The 19,868-nt window shown below is 40.8% G+C and overlaps 3 protein-coding genes across 4 annotated transcripts; 2 read left to right on the forward strand and 1 right to left on the reverse strand.

Moving 5' to 3' along the window:
- The first annotated feature begins 7,793 nt into the window (after positions 1 to 7,793).
- ncoa7a (nuclear receptor coactivator 7a) lies at positions 7,794 to 12,505 on the forward strand. 2 transcript variants are annotated; one of them, XM_076737416.1, is made up of 7 exons: positions 7,794 to 7,898; positions 8,929 to 9,118; positions 9,964 to 10,113; positions 10,238 to 10,390; positions 10,504 to 10,599; positions 10,866 to 10,939; positions 11,157 to 12,505. In XM_076737416.1, exons 1-7 carry the CDS (start codon positions 7,873 to 7,875, stop codon positions 11,293 to 11,295), a joined length of 828 nt encoding a protein of 275 aa, XP_076593531.1. In that variant the 5' UTR covers positions 7,794 to 7,872; the 3' UTR covers positions 11,296 to 12,505. The 2 variants fall into 2 exon arrangements, with proteins under 2 accessions (XP_076593531.1, XP_076593532.1); XM_076737417.1 differs by lacking the exons at positions 7,794 to 7,898; positions 8,929 to 9,118 and adding an exon at positions 9,513 to 9,612.
- Positions 12,506 to 14,116: 1,611 nt separating this feature from the next.
- On the forward strand, positions 14,117 to 17,248 carry hint3 (histidine triad nucleotide binding protein 3). The gene is made up of 5 exons (XM_076738163.1): positions 14,117 to 14,274; positions 14,875 to 14,992; positions 15,291 to 15,360; positions 15,732 to 15,858; positions 16,202 to 17,248. The coding sequence occupies exons 1-5, from the start codon at positions 14,137 to 14,139 to the stop codon at positions 16,247 to 16,249; spliced, it is 501 nt and encodes a 166-aa protein (XP_076594278.1). The 5' UTR covers positions 14,117 to 14,136; the 3' UTR covers positions 16,250 to 17,248.
- Positions 17,249 to 17,377: 129 nt separating this feature from the next.
- LOC143325216 (actin-binding Rho-activating protein) lies at positions 17,378 to 19,713 on the reverse strand. Its single transcript, XM_076738162.1, has 2 exons — positions 19,558 to 19,713; positions 17,378 to 19,111 (listed from the first exon to the last, which is right to left on the reverse strand). The coding sequence occupies exon 2, from the start codon at positions 19,098 to 19,100 to the stop codon at positions 18,567 to 18,569; it is 534 nt and encodes a 177-aa protein (XP_076594277.1). The 5' UTR covers positions 19,101 to 19,111; positions 19,558 to 19,713; the 3' UTR covers positions 17,378 to 18,566.
- Positions 19,714 to 19,868: the final 155 nt, after the last annotated feature.

Raw genomic sequence — 19,868 nt, forward strand, 5'->3', positions numbered from 1 at the left:
TAAAAGCTAATAATTGTAAAAGTTGGATGCTTCACACACATGTTCAACCCAGCAGCAAAGAAGATCTACACAGTCAACACAGCTTCAAGTGGACCCCCAAGATTAGTGTCACCAATTCAGTATCTGACCAAATGATATGGTCTTCTGTTCCCGAGTTATGTTGTTGAATAATGACCAGAAAAGTGTTTTTTATAAAACATTAAGATGTCACCGTCAAGCTGACCTTTGACCTTTTGGATTTAAAATATCATCACTTCATCATTTCATCCAATGAGACATTTGTGTGAATTGTGAATATGTGAATTTTGTGACAATTAGTGTATGAATTCTATTCTATTCTATTCTATTCTATTCTATTTGATTCTATTCTACTGGTGCTGCAGAGGCACACTTATATACTAACCAGTCGAGGCTACAGAATGATCAAACTTGCATCTATAACTCGCACACAACCTTCCAGGCTGCAAAAACCAAGCTTGCTGGAGTAAACAAGACCTAATATGTCAGCCTGCAGATTTACTAAAAGAAATTCGCCTCTGCGATATCACATGACTCAAATCTCGTTAATTGTGTACGGTGGCCCTGAGAGCTCAACTCACTGCAACATAAGAAAGCACATGGAAATAGACAGAACAGAAGGAAAAGCTACAACTGAGAAAAGCACAAATACAGAAAATGCAACCACATTATCTGCAAATAGCACAGATGACAACAGGAATGGTTTCCAGTGTGTCCCAGCCATGTTCATTACTTCTTTGTGTCTAATGGAAACAGTCTCCACGGTTGTCTGTGCGGCTTGTTTCTGCATTTAATTGTCTTTTCTCACTTTTTTCTAAACGCTGCCTGTGTTGTCAGAGGGGTGAAGATATATTCTTACTTTGCTCGCGTTTTGTCTGTTTCATTTTCTTCAGTTGCAGTGCATTGAGCTCTCAACGTGTAATTATGGTTATTGTTTATGGTATCTTTTTCTAAAATCTTAAAATGACACATTTCCTCATTATTATCACATTGCAATTTATTCAATTTAACTTTTCTAATCACACTTAAGTTAGTCTGTCATTACAGCAGGATAGGATTCCATATGGTTTAACACAGGCCATATGTTTTATTGAGAAAAAGACAATTCTAACAAAACAATCTACATTCTCCTTGTCTTCGAATTCAGAACAACTTTCCATTTCCATTTTTTTGGTTTATATTGAAGAATTCAATTTTCTTTACCAATTGGCCGCAGAAAGGGGACCCTTTATGTTCCTCTCACAGCAAAGTTGGGTTGGTGAGTTACTCTGAACTACAGGCTCACAAGCTTATTTATAGCAGAGACCAATCCTTTACTGGCAACAGCATCCTATAAATTATCATTATACCCTTCTCTGTCACCATTGGCCAGCTCTTTATGTATTTTATGTTTATTCATGGAGTATATTTGGTGGTATGGTAAGAATGGGTGCTTCATTCAAGTTTTCTAAATTTTGAAGCAATTAATTCAAAATCAACATTATTCATCTTTTTGTGTGTGTTGCATCAGCAGCGGGAGGAAACATCAGCCGCAGACAAACAGTGATGAGCTCTTCCGTTTTCATGCTGTCTTTATATCTCTAAATAGCTCCAGCTCTCCCGTCAAACCACAAAGGTGACAAACAATGCAAATGACTGTACTTAACACACCACAGACACAGAGGCATTTTGTTATGTCCTCTGTTACAGTGGGACCCATGAGGTAACAAAACAATGGCTCAGTCTTTGGATTTATCTCCCAGTGATAATCAGCCGGGCAATAGATTTCTGAAAAGCCAGCTTACTCAGGCTACTGGTGCTGCAGAGGCACACTTATACACTGACCAGTCGAGGCTACAGAATGACCAAACTTGCATCTATAACTCGCACACAACCTTCCAGGCGGCAAAAACCAAGCTTGCTGGAGTAAACAAGACCTAATATGTCAGCCTGCAGATTTGTTTATGTGTGTGTTTGCCTGCATGTCTGATTACCCTGTGTGTGTGTGTGTGTGTGTACCCAAGGAAATGAGCATGCTGGCTCATAGAGGTTTTTGCCTGCATGCTTGATTACCGTGTGTGTGCGCGCGTGTGTATGTGTGTGTGTGTGTGTGTGTGTGCCTGCATGCCTAATTTGCGTGTGTGTCTGTGTGTACCCAAGGAAATGAGCATGCTGGCTCATAGCGGTTTTTCCCATGTCTGGTTGGAAACAGCATGGAGAGGATTTACAGGAATTGGAGAAGAGGTGAAGCAACAACGGTTCTGCAACAACTGATGCCACACCTACAGCCACCTGGTGCCAAGAAAATTAGGAAGCTGTATTGTATGTGTGTTTGTGTGAGGGTGTGTGCTTGTACTGTGCACACACATCACAGCCTCTGGGAAGGCAAACAAACAATATCTTATGGTCTGTGCACATTCATAAAGAAAACACTTTTCCTTGGACACTCTTGTTTGAAGGTACAGTGGAAGGAATTTGCCACATTTATCAACATGACCGATTATCTCCTTGTCCCTTTGTCTCACTATCCTGCCTCAACAGGAGAGAGATTATAAACCAATTGTGCTGTACTCACAAATACTATGGTTCTCATCAAAATTGAGTCATGTGAAATGCTTCATTTTGAATTTTTTCCTCACAAATCCTAAATTAAATAAGAAAAAGAGCATCTGCACAGCTATGTGAACTCATGAGGCAAAAATAATAAAGAATGATTAAATATAAACACATATTTCCCTCTGTGATTTACAGATGTAGAAACTGTACGACATCAAGACAAACAAGAAAAAAAGATAAGAGTATATAACTTTATTTAAGTATTCAATATTTTGGTATATATATTTATTTTAGGATTGGCCTTTTTTTTCTATAACTCAAACTGCAAAACATTTCTCATTTTCTTTCAGTTCAGTTTCAGCAGCAAAATATTTTCTTGCTCGCTTTGATGTCTGGAAACCATGCACGTGTGGCGCAGTTTTGTTGTAACAACATTTTAGTGGGAACCAAAACCTTCTCATGTGAGCAGTTCAATCACCCATGCATGCAGGTGTCATTCACTGAACAGGCAAAGCCCGCAGCTCTCCTGCTGATAAAGTACATTGACTGAAGCTGAAGGCAAAGTGCTCCAGGATCGGCCAGGTGAAAAGTTCTTCTGCATAAAGTGTGTGCACGTGTGCAGGAGTGCCACGTATGCATGCATCTGATGTGCATATATGAGTGCGGGCGCATGCATGTCTGCTGGTCTTTGCACATACTTTATGCATGTATACATCTGTCTTTTTAAGTGTGCATATCTGTATATCTGTGTTCCTGTGTGTTTACCTATTGATCTTGTCTGTGTGTCAGACCGGACACTGTCTCAAATTGATCTCCTTCATGATATTTCTCTTGTGTAAGAGCATCTTGACTGATTGTTGACCCCAGAGTGTCCATATTGTAATCTCCTGAACTGATATTGGAACATGAACAAACCTGTGTTTGAACACTGGAACAGCTATCATTTTGTAATTTAGAAAAATATAATCCTGTCATTGTAATTTATGTAACTTTGAAGATGTTGTATGTGCCCGTTTGCTGTACATATCCTGAATCAATGTGATACAGTTCATCACATTCCTTCATAAAGTGAGTCCTGATTAATATGTGCTGAAGAAGAAGAAGAAGACTGTAGAAAGACCTGGTCATAAAAGTAAAGAAATTCAGAAATAACAGGTTCACAGCTGCTCTCACAAATAGGATTACTGTTACAACAGCTCGGCATGTTCAGATGAGCTGGTCCACTGAGATGTGTGTTTGTGTTAAGCACATAATTCCAGTGACCACAGACAGAAGAAGCAGACAACTCAGTGATTCTGTCTGAGCATTACTGGGGAGAGACAATAGCCAGCACTAGAAATTGATCAAGTTTGAATGGCTGGTATTCAACATTGATTATTTATGAATGGTCAACAGTGCAATCAAGGTTTGCTGCTTTGATTAACTCTTGATGTGAAGGCTTGAGGCTGAGACTAATCATGACAGAGTGGATACGGTTAAGATAAAGGCCTCAAATGACAGTTGGAGGGGGACAGAGTTTCGCTGAGTTTTTAGAATCATCCGTGTCATTGTGTACACTGAAACCCACTATCTGAAAACACAAAACACACGTACACACACACCTATATACAGTATAGACACAATGAATATGAACAGTAGTTATTCTGCTCTGTATTAAGGCAGCGCATCCCCATCAAAGGTGATGCAACAGCAGAGTATGTATCATCAAAACTTCCTGATGTTGCATAATCCCAAAACTCCCAAGTTTTTTTCGACCCTTGCTTTATGCTTGGTCTTTAATACAAACCACAACCATTCCTTCATACGCTGGTCACTGTTCTCTGAGAAACTGACATTTTAGACCGGCCAAACAAACTGTTGATCCCTGCCACTTTTGGATGATTCAGTGGAAACCTGAGAGTGAAAGAGTGGCAGGCAGGCTGCAAGAGAGAGAGAAAGAATCAAGAGAATGTGAGAGAGATAAATGTGTTGGAATGTGGAAGAATGAGTACCCTCAGCCTTTGAGTACAAGTACCATTACCACAGTCTGAAATACTCAGTTAGAACCTCTATCCCAAAAAAAGTTGGGACGCCGTGTAAAGCATAAATAAAACAGAATGTGATCATTTGGAAAAACCCTTTCTGACATATACTTAACTGAAAACAATAGGGTTAGCACAACAATAGTTGTGGAATGTTCCAAAAACACCTGTTTGGAACATTCCACAGGTAAACAGGTCGATTGGTAACAGGTGATAGCATCATGATTGGGTATGAAAGGAGCTTCCCGGAAAGGCTCAGTCATTCACAAGCGAGGATGGACTGAGGTTCACCACTTTGTAAACACATGATTGGATGAAGGAGTTCCCCGGGTTGGGCAGGGCCTTTCTGTGTGAAGTTTGCAGGTTCTTCTCTCTTCTCTCTTCTCTCTTCTTCTCTCTGGGCACTCCGGCTTCCTCCCACAGACCAAAAACATGCTCATTAGGTTAATTGGTGACACTAAAATTGTCCATAGGTGTGAGTGTGAGTGTGAATGGTTGTCTGTCTGTGTGTCTGTCTATGTTGCCCTGCGATCAGCTGGCGACTGGTTCAGGGTGTACCCAGCCTCTCGCCCATTGCTAGCTGGGATAGGCTCCAGCCCCCCGCAACCCCGAAAGGGATACGCGGGTATAGAAGATGAATGAATGAATGAATGAATGTCTGTGCTACAGGTCTAAATATGAAGGTACAGACAACAGCCAGTTAGTTCAGCTCAAACTCTGAAGAAAGAAGAAAAATCTGCACTGCCTTTTATTAGCAGTTTCACTTCCCCTCATTCACTTCCCCTCAGCCCTTGGTATTATGTAACAGCATATGTTGCACAGATGCTACTTGGAGAGCAGAGGGAAAGTGGGCAGTCGGGGAGCAGGTGTTTAGATCAAACATACCTGCCCTTGTATACTTTCAACCCGAACTAGCATGGATCGACCACCAGTCGTGGGCTTAGCACTGTGCTGCTTTTTACAAATACCTGTAGAGTCATTTAAGTGAGGCGAAGGCATCTTCTGCCGATAATTGCAATATGTCAACACTTGGTAATTAGCTGACTTGTAATGTGTATCATGATTATCAAGTATTATGGGCTTATGGTCTTGCAAAACAAGAATTTTTCCACGCATTTATAGGTCGCGTTGGGAATAAAGAAATCACACAAGTTGTACCACAATGTACGTAAATATTAACTTGACTTAGTTGACATTTTTTAGTAAAATATCAAGCTAATAATGAGATTAGTTTAGTTTTTATTAGTTTTAGCATAACTGCAATGCACTGTGGGTGAAGTAGAGCTCTGGAGTGACCATCATTGTTGACTCGCTCCCCTCCGATTGAGCTCTGCAAGTTAACACCAGTTTTTTAGACAAATGGAATGACACTTATGATGGCGGTAGGGATTCCAGTCAGTGAGGGCGTGTTGAACGGCTAATGAAAAGCAACACCAACCTGGCTCTGTTCAAAACGAACCACCTACCAGCACCTCTAAATCTCACTGATTAATGCATTACATCTTGTTTGTACAAAAACCACAGCGAAAATAACAGAGTTATGTACAAGGTGAGCTGTTGGTTGTACGCACTGACTTCCTGAAGACTTAATTTGGGCAGAGTCAGGTTAGCTGTTTCCCCTGTTTCCAGTCTTTATGCAAACCTAAGCTAACAGATTGCCGGCTTCATATTCACCATACAGTTTTCACATATTCTCATCTAACTCGCACCAAGATGAACTAGTGAATAATCATTATTTCCCAAAATGTCAAAATACAAGCATAAAAGTATTATTAACACAGAGAGAGTAACAAAATGGTATTGAGACATCAGGTTTATGGTAATTTATTCATCAGTCCCAAAAACCCCAAATGTTAATGCCAACTTGCTATGGGTACTGGAGAACAAGATAAAACTTGGTCATGCACCGCTACCTGAACACAACAATAGCACAACGAAACCACACAATAGTGCTGGGGCTGAAAGTGCTTACAGTTATCACATTACACCACCACATGCAGTGAAGGGGAGCGGGGCGCCAACAGTACACCACCCTGTTCGTCTGACGGGAGCGCCAGGGAAAAAGGGACAGAAGGTAAGAGGGCTGAGGTCTGATCATTCAATAAAGGGAAAACACCTAAGAAATATTAGTGAATAGCAGTTGGCACAAATATTCCCATGATCCATTCACCTATTAGGTGAGACTAGTACAAATCCATGCACAAAATCAGATAGCAGAGAAGTAGCTATGAGCCAAAACAAATGACAAAAATTAGAAAAGCCAGTTAGTGCAGTTTGGCTCAAAATGTACTAAGTAACTTAGAGTTTAGATTATTTATCTGGCAGTATCTGGAAACCCAGATCTGGCTCCACAGAGAACTGCTACCTCAAGCAACTGCAGCATGTTCAAGGCAACTGCAGTATAATGTCACCAATGCTACACGTCACGGACAAATACACACACCCACACGTAAAGCTAAATGACTAAAGGGTAACTTTTACCTCAGTGGGGTATCAACTCCCACTGCAGTGTCTGTGGTGAGGTTCAGAACAGATGATCGTGCAGAGGCTGGGCAACAGGTTGCTTCAGTGCCTGTAACAAACAGGTAAAGCTGATCAATGAAAGTCTTTAAAAGTGGTCAGCATGATTGAAACAATGCCAGCATATTCATAAAATGGAAAGGAATTAGTAACTGTAGCTATAAGATGAATGTACTGTAAAAAGTGCAACATTCACCCATAAAATGCAGTGGAGTGGCAGAAAATGGAGATACACCAGTGACCTACAAGTAGCTCAGAACTCACTTAGATGGAAATATAATTGATTTACTTTTCACCACTGATGGGATGGGAACGAGACCAGATATCCGGGAAGACTGAAAGACAGAAACACAGACAGGAAGGCACAATGAAAAGACAGTCAACCTGACAGACAGACAGACCGATAGTCCTTTACCTCTCTGTCAAGCCATATCATTCAGTCACTGAGCCACTACCTTGACACACTAACTGCCTGAACTCGAGCCAAGCTTAAGGACAGGGACCTGGAGCAGGTCAAGTTAATGTGTCACCACATTTGGCTTTCGGGCCCCATTGTGAAATCCTTGTGTGAGTATGTGCAGGCCGTGTAGCACTGTCAGGGGAGAAAGGGAGGGTTTATGGTCAAAGGGGCTTATCTCAGCGATTGATCCTCTGGTATAAAATGCTGCCGATGGCAGAGACTCAGTGTGGACATGCTGCTTCAGCACTGAGGAACCAAACCACCACCCCTCTCCTTCTCCTTACACTTTACCATCAACGCTTTCCTCCTCAGTCAGCCATGGGAGTTGCATACAGCGTCGGAGAGTAAGTGAAAAGAACCATCAAGATGTCTGTGAACACTGTTACGCTGGCTCCTGAAATCTGGAGTTATCTGAGGTTGAAATAGACAGTTTTTTGCCTTGCTTGTTTCAACTATTTAAAGCAAGACAATGCAAACTTAGACTTGTAAAGACCATTTAATCATGAGAAGATGTATGTCAAATCCAGTTTTCTAAATGTATACGTGCAAAAGAAGCAGGTTATTGTCATTCCGTGCAGAGCAGGCTGATATATGTAGGCCAAAGAGTTGAAGATTGTGTGTGTCCGCATGTGCGTGTGCATGTGCGTGTGTGGAAGGAAGAGAGGGAGAAAGGGAGGGGAAGAAAAAGAGAGAGAGGGCGGGAGCGAGAGAGAGCGAGAGACACTCAATTGAGGTTAAGCATCCCGAAATTCAAAGTGGGTTCAAACTGACTTCCAGTAATTCAGCACTGAATTACCCTGAAGAGGTTCTCTTTGGAGAAACTGTGAAATGAAGCAGAATCCAATATAAAAAATAACTCCAAAAAAGGGGCTCCTAATTTTCACTGACGTTCTCCCATATCCTCAGTCTAGCATGATTAATGCCTTCAACATTCAAAGCATGCAGCACTTTCCTGCTATTCATGCCCAGGCGTGTCTCAACAGATATTAGAGTATGTCAGTGGCATTTCTTCATCTTTTTGTGTGTGTGTTTTTTTTCTCTCACGGGAAATAGAGGTTTGGCCAACTGTCATTTATACTTGCTGCAGCAACATTACATGCCAATGATGTATAAATCAAGACTTATTTACAGTATTCTGGTTAAGATAATGCAACTTACAGTGGCTCTGCTTTAATTTAATTAGTTTCTTGGGTTTTCTAACATTGCGTAATTGTAACTTTATTCTGGTGTTTGAATATAGAAATACTTTGCTTTTCATATTCAAAGCTATTCATTTCTATAGCAGGCCTTTGAATAAACCCTATCCATTTAAATCCAATATTTGATGATTATCTGTAAGTTAAAAAAATGTACTTTGTCCTTTTGCTTCTGCAGGGTTGACCACCTCTACACCTTCTTTGTGCAGTGGTCACCAGAAATCTACACTAAGGGCAACAAGAAGCACCACCACGCCGACTATCCTCAGAAGCGTCAGAAGCGCTATCTGGTAGTGGAGAAGAACAAGGCGACTGTGATCAACAAGCTCCTCAGTAACCCTACCAACCCCCCTGCTAACAACTGGGAGGTAAGAACGCAACTTAAGATGAAACAATAGCCTCTGTGACTCTTCAACTGCAGCTAACATTAAGTCAAGACATGAAGCTCTACACAGTTCAAGCATTAGACAAAAATCATCAAGTATCCCTGACTTACAGTAAATGAGGCACCAGAGTGCTTGGCAGTTATCCCAGAGGTTGTGGGAAATCCAGCTGTCTCTATATATGGACATCCTTTCTCTCTCCCTCCCCTCACTTTCCTGTTTAGACAGAAAAGAAACTGTTCAGTGTCAGAGCTAACCAATGAGAAGCCCCTTCATTCAAGCCTTCAACCAATGGCATCTCAGACAACAGAGAGTGAAAGTAAACCGGAGGATACAAAAGTGATGAACGCTGCCCGGTGTAGTTAACAGACATGTGGTATTGCAGAGTGCAGAGCTTGACAGATAAATCAGGAGCTATGAAGCTGCTGCCAGAGAATATCAAAGTGCTTTACTTTGCCAGTGTGGAGCCGTATGTTGAGGTAGGACTACTATGCCGCATGTATTCATGTTGGGAGTATTCGGGGTATGGGAGAAATATCTTTAACTTTGGGGTAAAAAATGTTTTTGTCATCCATCCACCCTCCATCCTTCCTAGCCTGCTCGTCACTTGCTGCTGTGCTGCATCTTCAACTTACTGGTGCAATAACATGTTTGTGATTCAGATTTTACCTGTGCATTGTGTGTAAATGAGTCACTCAACCGCAAACCACAGACCCGCATGTAACGCAAAGGGAAACGTCGGTAAAGCAATAGTAGGATGCGTGTAGAAAGGAAGAGTGTGAACATGTTTGATTTTGAACTGACTTATTGCATCTTGCGCCCTCCTCCAGATTATCACAGTAAAGGACCCCAAGCGGCGCTTGAGTCTGTGCAGTTCCGAGGACTCTGAGGTAGAGGAGCCCGAGTACCAGGAGGAAGATGATAATGCTCCTGTCCTGGGAAACCACAGCCTGCTGCTGGATGACCACCACCTAAAGAGAGTAAGTGGATGACTGGCAACGATTACAGCCATCAACAAATGCCGGCCTTGATGAACTGTGATGATTACTTTTCCTTTTATACGTATACATGACATCTTCTGAGTGACGATTCCTTTTCCAACAGCTTGCTGCTCACCTGCCGGCAAGGACCCAGGGCCATCCATGGCAACTGGTCTACAGCACAGCCATGCATGGGAGCAGCCTGAAGACTCTGTACAGGAATATGTCTGGTCTGGACAGCCCTGTGCTGCTGGTCATCAAAGACATGCACAAAAAGGTTTGCATCTTGATCTTTTGTCTGCATCACTTTTCACTACATCGATGTAGTCAAACTGATCAGCAGCATGGCTGTGAGTACTCCTTTAATGACCTGGTGTCTTGGTCTTTCAGGTGTTTGGGGCTTTTTCTTCCGATCCATTCAGAGTCAGTAAATACTGCTATGGCACAGGAGAAACCTTCTTGTTCAGCTTCAACCCTGACTTCCAGGTAAAAGCAGTATTATTTTGTGATCCTGATAGTCTGCTCTACCAGCAAGTCTGACAACTGGTGTACTGTTATTAGAAAAGATTTCCGTTTACAGTAAAGTTTGCCACCACCATTTAAAAGCAATTCTCTAGTTTAGATAACTAAACACTATCTCAGGAAAGGGCTTACTTTCAGAAAATGATTGTTGTGTATGAATTTCACATATTTGAAACATGTACTGGGTGTGAGGACAGGTTTCTTATGTGCGACATTTGCCGTTTGTACAGGCATACAGGTGGAGTGGTGAGAACTCCTACTTTGTGAGTGGCAATGTGGAATCTCTGCAGATTGGTGGAGGAGGGTAAGTTATATGGTTATTGATTTCCCCTCTAAAATCTAGATATGCTCAGCAAAGAGAAATGCAGCTTTTACGTCTGTCAGTGTCAGGAAGGAACGAAAAGTAAGACCATAAAATAATTACTGCAACTGCCACTGTGAGATATGCGAAATTATAGTATCTGTTATCAGAATGAAAAACAAACTTGACAATTCAGTGTTGTTTTTTTCTTGGTTTGTAGGGGTGGATTTGGCCTGTGGCTGGATGCTGATTTGTACCACGGTTCAAGCTTTTCCTGTCCCACCTTCCATAACGCATCTCTCTCCTCCCAAGAAGACTTCATTGTACAAGACCTTGAAGTCTGGACTGTGCAGAACTGAGACAGAACATCTGATGAGATGAGATGAGATGAGACAAAAGAAAGTAGAACCCACTGTCCTGTCTGGAGGTACCAAACTTCTAGACCTCAAGGAGTATGTGTGGTTTAGCCACTACTGTGCAAAACCTGATAGAGCAATTGCTATCATCTGAGCACTTGCTTCAGATTAGCCCACATACAGTATGAAGTCTGCTCCAAGAGTTCTTGGGCTGAACTTTCTGCTTATGCCGGTTTGATCTGTGCCTGTTAAAGACAAGCGGCTGGGTGAAATCCTGCGATTCAGGGTCCTGCTTCTTTAAACTACCGGCTATTCATCCGTAGCCCTGTGCTAAACCCAGTAAGTAACTGGCATCTGAAGCTTTAAGCCCTCCATGCCCTCCTTTGGCTGTGGAAAGCATTATGATACAAAGTTCACAGGAACACTGTTGGATAAAAAGTTTGTAATCACTGTAAGCACATTCAGAATGTCAGGAAAATGCTGTTGTTGTTTTTTTTTTTATTTTCTGTCCAACAACCAAATGTGTTTGTGAAATTTTAAAATGTGTGTTTACAGTACATATCTCTGTGTGCTCATGTTCTATTTGCTCTCATGGCCCCAAACGTTAGACATACTTGGTGCATAGGGGTCATAAAATATTTAAGACAAAAAAGGTTCACTGTGATATGATAGGATACACACTGGCCTACCTGAACTCTAATTGAGTTTTACATGAGATCTGGTTTAAATGTTCTCCATTTAAAAACTACAAGACCTACCTATTCAGGCTAAAAAAGAAAAATAAAAGTATAGAGTTGCACTATAAACAATTTACGATCTGTGATGTGTGCTATTTGTGGAGGAAGGGACCTCAGCTGTTAACTGTCACTTCTGTTTTTTGAATGTGACACACCTGCCTGTCTATTTGCATACATGGAGAATATTTTTCAGGAAGACTTGAGATGGCATTTCAGATCTTTGATATCTTTTACTATCTATATATTTAAATATATTTTTATGAAAATGCAAACAGGAAAGTGAAGTAAAATTTCACACTGTTCCTTTTTGTTTGTTTTACATTTCTTTGTGTTTGTGTGTAAATCAGACTCTGCTAGGCAGTGCTGGCACTGCCAATATTGTTTTGTGGAACCACATTGAAAGTTTGTCTTTCCTGGTGAAAAACAAAGTTTTCATAGAATTCATATTTTATTATGAATAAACCCTTAAAACACCACCTTTTCCTCTGAGGAAGCTGTTTTTTCTTGTTACAAATCATAAAATAGAAATAGACCAGTTCTCATATTTGTGTTACATAATCTCTGCACCTGTGTCTCACTGTACTTGTGCTATAATGTGGCATAGGTACAGACAGAACAAATACACAAGCATATATTAGGATTAATAAAGCAGGGACAAAAGGCATCTTCCCATTAAAAAATCGCACAAAAAGAGGGAACAATAAAGTAGAAGTTGAAGTAAACTGAAAAATTGTAATAATGCATCTTGCGGTCCCCCAAACAATAGGTAGCTGTACCTTTAAGAACTTCAGGGAGCTGAAAAGAAACTCCAGGACCACCAAGACTAGGACACCATACATGGAACCGATCCTGTTCAACGGCCTGCGCTCGTCAGTACAAAACAACCTGAAAACTATTGACACAAAGCAAATCAGTAAATAAATGCTGGTGGTACTTTATGTCACATGTTACTGTTCATTTATCCATAACAGCATGCACTGAGTTAGAGGCAGAGTACGCTCCAGATTGCACGTCTTTGGACCAACGCGTTTAGAGGAAACACACAAAGACACAATGGATCCTAAACGAGCTGAGGGGCTGCACAGCTTCAAGGAAGTCCCAGGGCTCAGTCAAAAATAAAGATGTTTGATCATGGGTTTTTATTATTATTATTATTATTATTATTATTATTATTATTATTATATTTGTGTTGATTTTCCTCTAAAATGGCTTACAGTGCACACACACAAACAGACCACATTAGAATTCGTAATCCAACTAATATCTAATATCTAATAGTATAAATAGGTTCGACGGGAGAATGGGCTTACTTTCTCGCATCACAGATTTCCTTTGATGCTTTGTATAGTATGTTATATTGTGCCGTAGGATGTGTGGACGGACGTGTTACTTAAAATATATGAAGAAATGTGTAAAGGATTTAGACAGCCTCTTTTCATGTAAAGTAAAAACAAAACCATTTCAGACGACAGCAAAAGTTTACAGGGTGTTGAGGTTGACAAGCAAAATACCACAGAAAAAGATCGAAAACCACCGCGAATTTCCCAGTGATGTAGGTGCTGTGGTCGTCAGGAGGGGCGCCCGTTTGATTGTAGGCAGGTGCTAACTGCCTCATTTCCTGCACGGAAACAGATACCGAAAGGCTAAAATCATTACATTATAAAAACCAAACAAACTATTTCCCATCCTTAATGCTGTTGGCTTCAGACGTCATCTTTACGGCCACTGTCAGTGTCTATTGTAAGGTCTTTCTTTCTGTCCTTGCCAAATGAGCCCTCATTCTCACTGTTTTTAACTGAACATAGTCACAGGAATTGCTGTTTTTGTCAAAAAGTCTTCAAATGAAGAACCTTTAAGGAAACAGTCCTATCCATAGAGTCACTAACCCTCATGACAATGTGACTGATTTTTTTTTTAATTAAAATACAGAGGAGAATATTCTGCCTCATATGTTACACTGGTATAATATGTTGAAGCACACCGCTCTCTGGTGGTACTTTTCTTTCCTTATATTTGCAATCTAGATCGGTAATCTTTTTGTTTCCCCTTGTCAGCTCATGATCTCTGGGATCGACTGTGCAGGTCTTACTTTTGAAGGTGCATAACAATGGCAGAGGCTGAAGTTGCAGAGCCTACCGAGGTGGATGTTTCCAAAACTAGCAGTGTGCAAGTCGAAGAATATGACAAAAAATGTATTTTCTGCAAGATTATAAACAAAGAAATCGCCACGGAGCTTCTTCACTGTGTGAGAATATTGATATAATCAATATTAAGTGCCAAGCTAGCTAGCTAGCGTTAGCCTGTAGCTTTGTTTAGAAATAGCGTAGTGGGTTCTGTAACAGATTCACTTTGTAAGCTAAGTGTATATTAGTTTGACTACCACATTTTTATTGAACATTTCTCCTATAGTAAACATCTTTCCAGATTTGCAGGGCAATTGCTTTGTCATGTATTAAATACATGTTGTCGTACAACGTTATTGGCGTCCAAACCTGCAGTCACGTGCTAGCTTGCTCCTGTGTTACGTCGCTCATATTTGCTTAAACTTTTACACACCAGTGAGCCAAAAGACATTCAACCACATATACTTTGCCTGACATGCTCTCAGTGGAGGCTCTAGTTTGAAAACCACAGCTGTAGAGGGGATGAAAAAGAGTTGTAAGTGCCTTCAGTTAGGTGACTAGATCTGCTATTTAATTAGGTAACAACAAAAAGTTAACTAACAAATACTTAAAAAAAGAAGTTTTACTAGTAAAAGCTAGAGTTCGCAGCCTTTTACCCGCCCAGTCCTGAAGCTGATTAATTGTTTTATATTTCCTGACTTATTCATCTATCTCTGCTGCAGGATGAGGAGCTCTCTTGTTTCAGAGACATCAAACCTGGAGCTCCCCACCATTACCTGGTTGTCCCAACCAAACATGTTGGGAACTGTAAATCTCTCAGTAAAGAACACATACCTTTGGGTGAGGTTTTAACACCATACCTTATTTCTGGTGCTTGTGGTGTGGTTGCACTTTGACGTATGTATGCTATAGATGTTGCTGTCATCAATTTTTACCAACTCAGGCAGTTTCAGTGACAATGCATTGCTAACTGATCCCGTGGACTGGAACTGGTATCTTGTAGTAATTATTCAGCACCTGAATAAAATATAGTGGCAGAATAAAAGCAATCATCTTTTTTTCAGAAAAAAAAATCTAATTTTAAATGACAAATTGTATTTTGCTTGAAATGGAATTATGTTTTTTTCGCCACATCCAGTGAAGCAGATGGTCAAGACAGGGAAGGAGATCCTCCAGAAGAACAATGTGACGGATCTCAGTGATGTCAGGTGGGCTTCATTCAGTATTACATGTTGTATTTCACAGCGGTAGCTAATAGTGGCTCATGAATGTAGTTGCTGCAATGTGATAACTACAAAGGGCGCATCTTCCAACATGTTCAGTGAAGCAGCTTTTGTCACATGACAAAAGTGCAATCATCACATCTACTTTAATAAAGTTTAAACTGACCTGTTTACTAAGTAAAGAGTAGCACTTAATCGAATGAAAACTGTAACAGATGATCTTTAAAATGGTAGTGTCATTGTTATTGTTTAGCTTCAGTAGCATATGTGTTGCTCTGGTGATGGAACAACTGAGCAACATCCTTCTTGTGGCGCAGTAACACTCTGTGACCTAAAGACTGTCTCTTTGTCTGCAGGTTTGGATTTCATTGGCCCCCATTCTGTTCTGTCACACACCTACACCTTCATGTCCTGGCACCTGCCAGTCAAATGGGCTTCATGTCCCGCCTCGTCTACAGACTCAACTCCTATTGGTTCATCACGGTAAGCCTCCCCTTCATTATGTCTATTAGAAATGCAGTTGTAAAAATATGGTGGCGATTTAATGGCTTACAGTTCATTGAAAATCAGTCAGGCTCTGCCTCCTGCTGCATCAGGACTCAACAGTTTTAAAGTAGGTATTATAGAAGTAACTGACTAAAAGGCACTGTAGATCTAGATATTGAACACGTGAATCTCATTAAGTTCGTTATTCTCAGTAATTCTCTTATTGACTCCAATCCTGCGGTGCCACCGTACTTAAGTCTATCCTGGTGGAGTTTTATAGCTGGGTAGTATTGCTGTCAGTATAATATCTGTTCTGTCCACATCTGTTAATGTTTTGCAGGCAGACCAGCTGATTGAACTTCTCAGCTCTAAAGGAGAGACCAGCTGATCACTTTGGATCCAGTTCTTACTTGACTTTGAGGAAGTGACTGAAACATGTTGGATGATGCACACTAACATTAAGTTGCTGTCCGTCTGGTCAGAGCCTATGACAGTATTTTAAGCTGGTGACAGACTTGTAACAAACAGGCCATGCAGGTTTTTATTTTTACTACCAAAACAGAGTAGAAGCCAAATGAAGGCTTGAATGAAGCCAAATCTTAATTCTTGCTACCTGAGACATGTCACACAAATGTTCTCGGATCATAGATGAATAGTTGTTAAAATGCTTTTGCAGAAGATGTTAATTGAATCTGCATTAATTCACCACAGTAAAATGCATTTACAGTATGGACCAAATAGCAAATGGCGTGACTCGCAACTATTAATGTTGAAGACAATCTTGCTTTTTGCTGAATGTGAAGGTAAGATGAGTGAAACAATAGATGACCATAATGAAAATGATCTATAATTTTCATTATCGTCATTTCACAGCCAGGGACAGCCATATAATTCACAAACTGATTTCTTGACATGGAGGACTGCCTTAATGCTTTGCAGGTCAGATTTTGTGCATGTGTAGCTGAATTTCATTTAGATTCTGTAAGTTCTCTGCTATGTTGACTCACCTCTTTACTGATGGGCACTTTGTGAGTCAGAGCACAGTAACATATTCATTAACCATTTATAAGATTCCTTTACAGTGAAAGCAGCTCAGTCATCCTCTGACACTGTAAAGTATGCTCAATGATCTCAGCAAGCACTGAAATAAGTAGAGTGGAGTTTTTGTGAATACACGCTCATTTGTATTTGATCTGAACTAATGTGTCCAGATTCTGACAAGAGATAATTCAAAGTGACCGGTTGGTGCATGAAATGAATATTTATGCTATACTGTACGACTGTATACTGGCAACGTAAAGAAAGAAAATCATACTGTCTGTTCTGTACAAAAGGGAATGCACTTTAATAATTGAATTTAGAATAAATAATATATTGCTGCTCCTCAGTGTGTTTCTAATGTAGTGAGTCACATATATCAGTTTACACTCGCTCTCTCCCTGTCATTAGTTTACCACAACAGTCAGTGCTTACAGTTCACAAAGCACTCACAGTCACAGAAGAACAGAGAGGGCACTGATGTCTCACCTTCTTTATTATAATGCCACAAGCATTACTTGCTAATTGATCAGTATGCTCCTGCCTTATTCTAAAAAAAGTTTTAGTTTGCATGGCCGTTGCTTTTATTAGCAGCAGATAGTATGGCAAATATCAGTCAGTGCATAGTTCACGGTGTAGTTCTCGCTCCTTTACAGTGGCATTTTTAATTAATTGCACATCCATCTCAGTGAGGTTCAGGTATACAAAGTGTCAAACTATAATGAGGTTGCCTGAATTACAAAGCACACTTGTAATAAATACATGCTCTGAAGCATCCAAGCCAAGTCAGATCATGTTCATCCTATAGCACCATATTGTCTGTCACAGGCAGTGTAATGTTCTCTTTGGCTTTGGTTCAGTCTCATTAACCACTCTGACTTCATTTCAGCTGCTCACTCCTCCTTTTCCCCCACATTAAAAGCCGGTGAAGGAAACATAGCAAACTGGATTTGTTCAGCTAAGATCTCAACTGTTATTTAGACGAGGGGTGGTTTAGCAACACAGTGAAATCTAGTATATGAAATCATGTAAAAACATGAAAATGTACATCTGGATACCAAGTCATCCGATGGCAACAGCTACAAAGGTGGGCAGTATGACCCTTACATATACAATGTGCATTACATTTGTCATATCTCTGGTGACAACTTTCTTATCCTGCCATGATTCTGTTCCTCATGACATATAATTTTCTTACTTTTTGACTGATGCATGTGCAGTTTAGGTATAAATGGTTTGGTCTTTTTTGGATTGCTATTAATTGTTTTGAAAACTCAGATATCAACAGGCTGATGAGTTACTTTATTGCCGACAAATGCTGCTAAATTCCTAACAGCATTTGTATTTGAGATCGATTTAATGTCAGTCCGTTCTTTCAGGTTTTTCCTTTTTCTACCTCCTGCATGTATCTGCAGTGCAGACAGTAGATATAATAGATCTTTTGTTTTTAATGGATGAATTATCAGCCATTGAGGTTTTTACTTGTGTGAGCAAGAAAATAGCTTTTTTTGTAAATAAAATGTGATGACATGGCCATATTACAGTGACTGCAATTCCCTTGGTATCTGAATACTACAGTGAGTGCTGCCATCAAGTAGCTCTGTACTGTCACCGCATGTACTGCATGAAACATGAATTAGGGCATAAATGCTAATCCAAGTTTCTGTTCACTGCAACAGAGTGATAGTGACATGGTCATCCTGCCCCTGCCACAGCATCTCCCCCTCAAACTCAACCAGCCTCTGCTTCCTTGCTCGAAGAAGAATCCCCACCAGTTTATTAGAGATAGTCACATAATGCTCAAACAGTTTCCCAAATTCTACAGTGATCACTTTCCCATCTCTGCCGCTTCCAGCCCTGTCTCTCAGCTCTCCGATGTTCCTTATCACCTCACACAGCTCCTGAACCTCTCTGCTGATGTGCGTGTGAGCGTCCTTCCCCCGCTGCTCCGTCATGGAGCCCTGCAGGGGCCTCCCATAGTCGTCCTGCCCCCTCTGAGGGACCACCACACTTGGCCTGGTGTCATGGCTGAAGGGGTTGTGCTTCTGGTACTCCTGGTGCTCATTGGACCACTTCTGCCAGTTCTCCTTTAAGCCTTTCACAGAAGCAATGCACACTGCAGTGTCGTCACTAAACTGAGCAGGAGCTGGGGAATCATCTTCAGTTTCCATGACGGTGGCGCTCTGGCTGTTCGTCCCCATCACTTGATCCACTGAGGAGAACATTATATAGGTTTAATCTGGAATTTCTGCGTACAGGAAGACAAGGCCGTACTAACTGAATTATAACCCTTTACTGTTTTTGTTGCCTTAATATTTAAAAAACAACTAGAAAACCATCTAAAAAAGCTCTGGATTCAGAGCCAAACACTATATTTCACCTAATTATTGCCGTCCTGTTAGGTATTCAGTGTGTTTCTGTATATAAATCTATGGTAACTGATGACTAAGTGTTCAGTGATGCTTGTTTTAGCCCACAATCAGGACAACAAATTCAACTGACAAGTCACTGAAACTAAAGAAAAGTGAAACTGTAATTTTACAAAATCACTGTCAGTTCATCATCAGACCTAGGAGTGAATATCCTGCTTTGTGAAGTAAGTCTATACGACCTTTCAGAGATTTGGAGCAAACGATTATCAAACATGATCCAACTTACATGTCACACACTGACTCGATCCTCACTTCACCTGCAATATTTCATTGCGGCCAAAGTGCAAACAAGTCCTGTGGTTACACTGTAACTATGTCGGGTCCATTTAACAATACTGCAGCACTGCTGACAGCAGCAAGAGTGCGGATGCTGTTCTGTCCCGAGGCAAAACCACTCTGATGGACATACGTTTCAGCCAGTGGTCTGTTAGAGAAGATCCGGGCAGCCAATCAGTGATCAGAGAGGGACACAAGGTGCCTCTGAGTTAAAGCAGATTATGGACTGGAGAAGAGTTTATCCGGGCACGAACCCGAGAG

The sequence above is a fragment of the Chaetodon auriga genome, chromosome 8 (genome assembly GCF_051107435.1).
Source record: "Chaetodon auriga isolate fChaAug3 chromosome 8, fChaAug3.hap1, whole genome shotgun sequence".
In the NCBI taxonomy this organism is placed as follows: Eukaryota; Metazoa; Chordata; class Actinopteri; order Chaetodontiformes; family Chaetodontidae; genus Chaetodon; species Chaetodon auriga.

Excerpts from the sequence above, each read along its gene's own strand:
- ncoa7a (XM_076737416.1), top strand. The coding sequence starts at position 7,873 with ATGGGAGTTGCATACAGCGTCGGAGA. Across the intron at positions 10,600-10,865 it reads GCTTCAACCCTGACTTCCAG|GCATACAGGTGGAGTGGTGA; the intron begins GTAAAAGCAGTA and ends CCGTTTGTACAG. Across the intron at positions 10,940-11,156 it reads CTGCAGATTGGTGGAGGAGG|GGGTGGATTTGGCCTGTGGC; the intron begins GTAAGTTATATG and ends CTTGGTTTGTAG.
- hint3 (XM_076738163.1), top strand. The coding sequence starts at position 14,137 with ATGGCAGAGGCTGAAGTTGCAGAGCCTACCGAGGTGGATGTTTCCAAA. Across the intron at positions 14,275-14,874 it reads CCACGGAGCTTCTTCACTGT|GATGAGGAGCTCTCTTGTTT; the intron begins GTGAGAATATTG and ends TCTCTGCTGCAG. Across the intron at positions 14,993-15,290 it reads TAAAGAACACATACCTTTGG|TGAAGCAGATGGTCAAGACA; the intron begins GTGAGGTTTTAA and ends CGCCACATCCAG.
- LOC143325216 (XM_076738162.1), bottom strand. The coding sequence starts at position 19,100 with ATGGGGACGAACAGCCAGAGCGCCACCGTCATGGAAACTGAAGATGAT.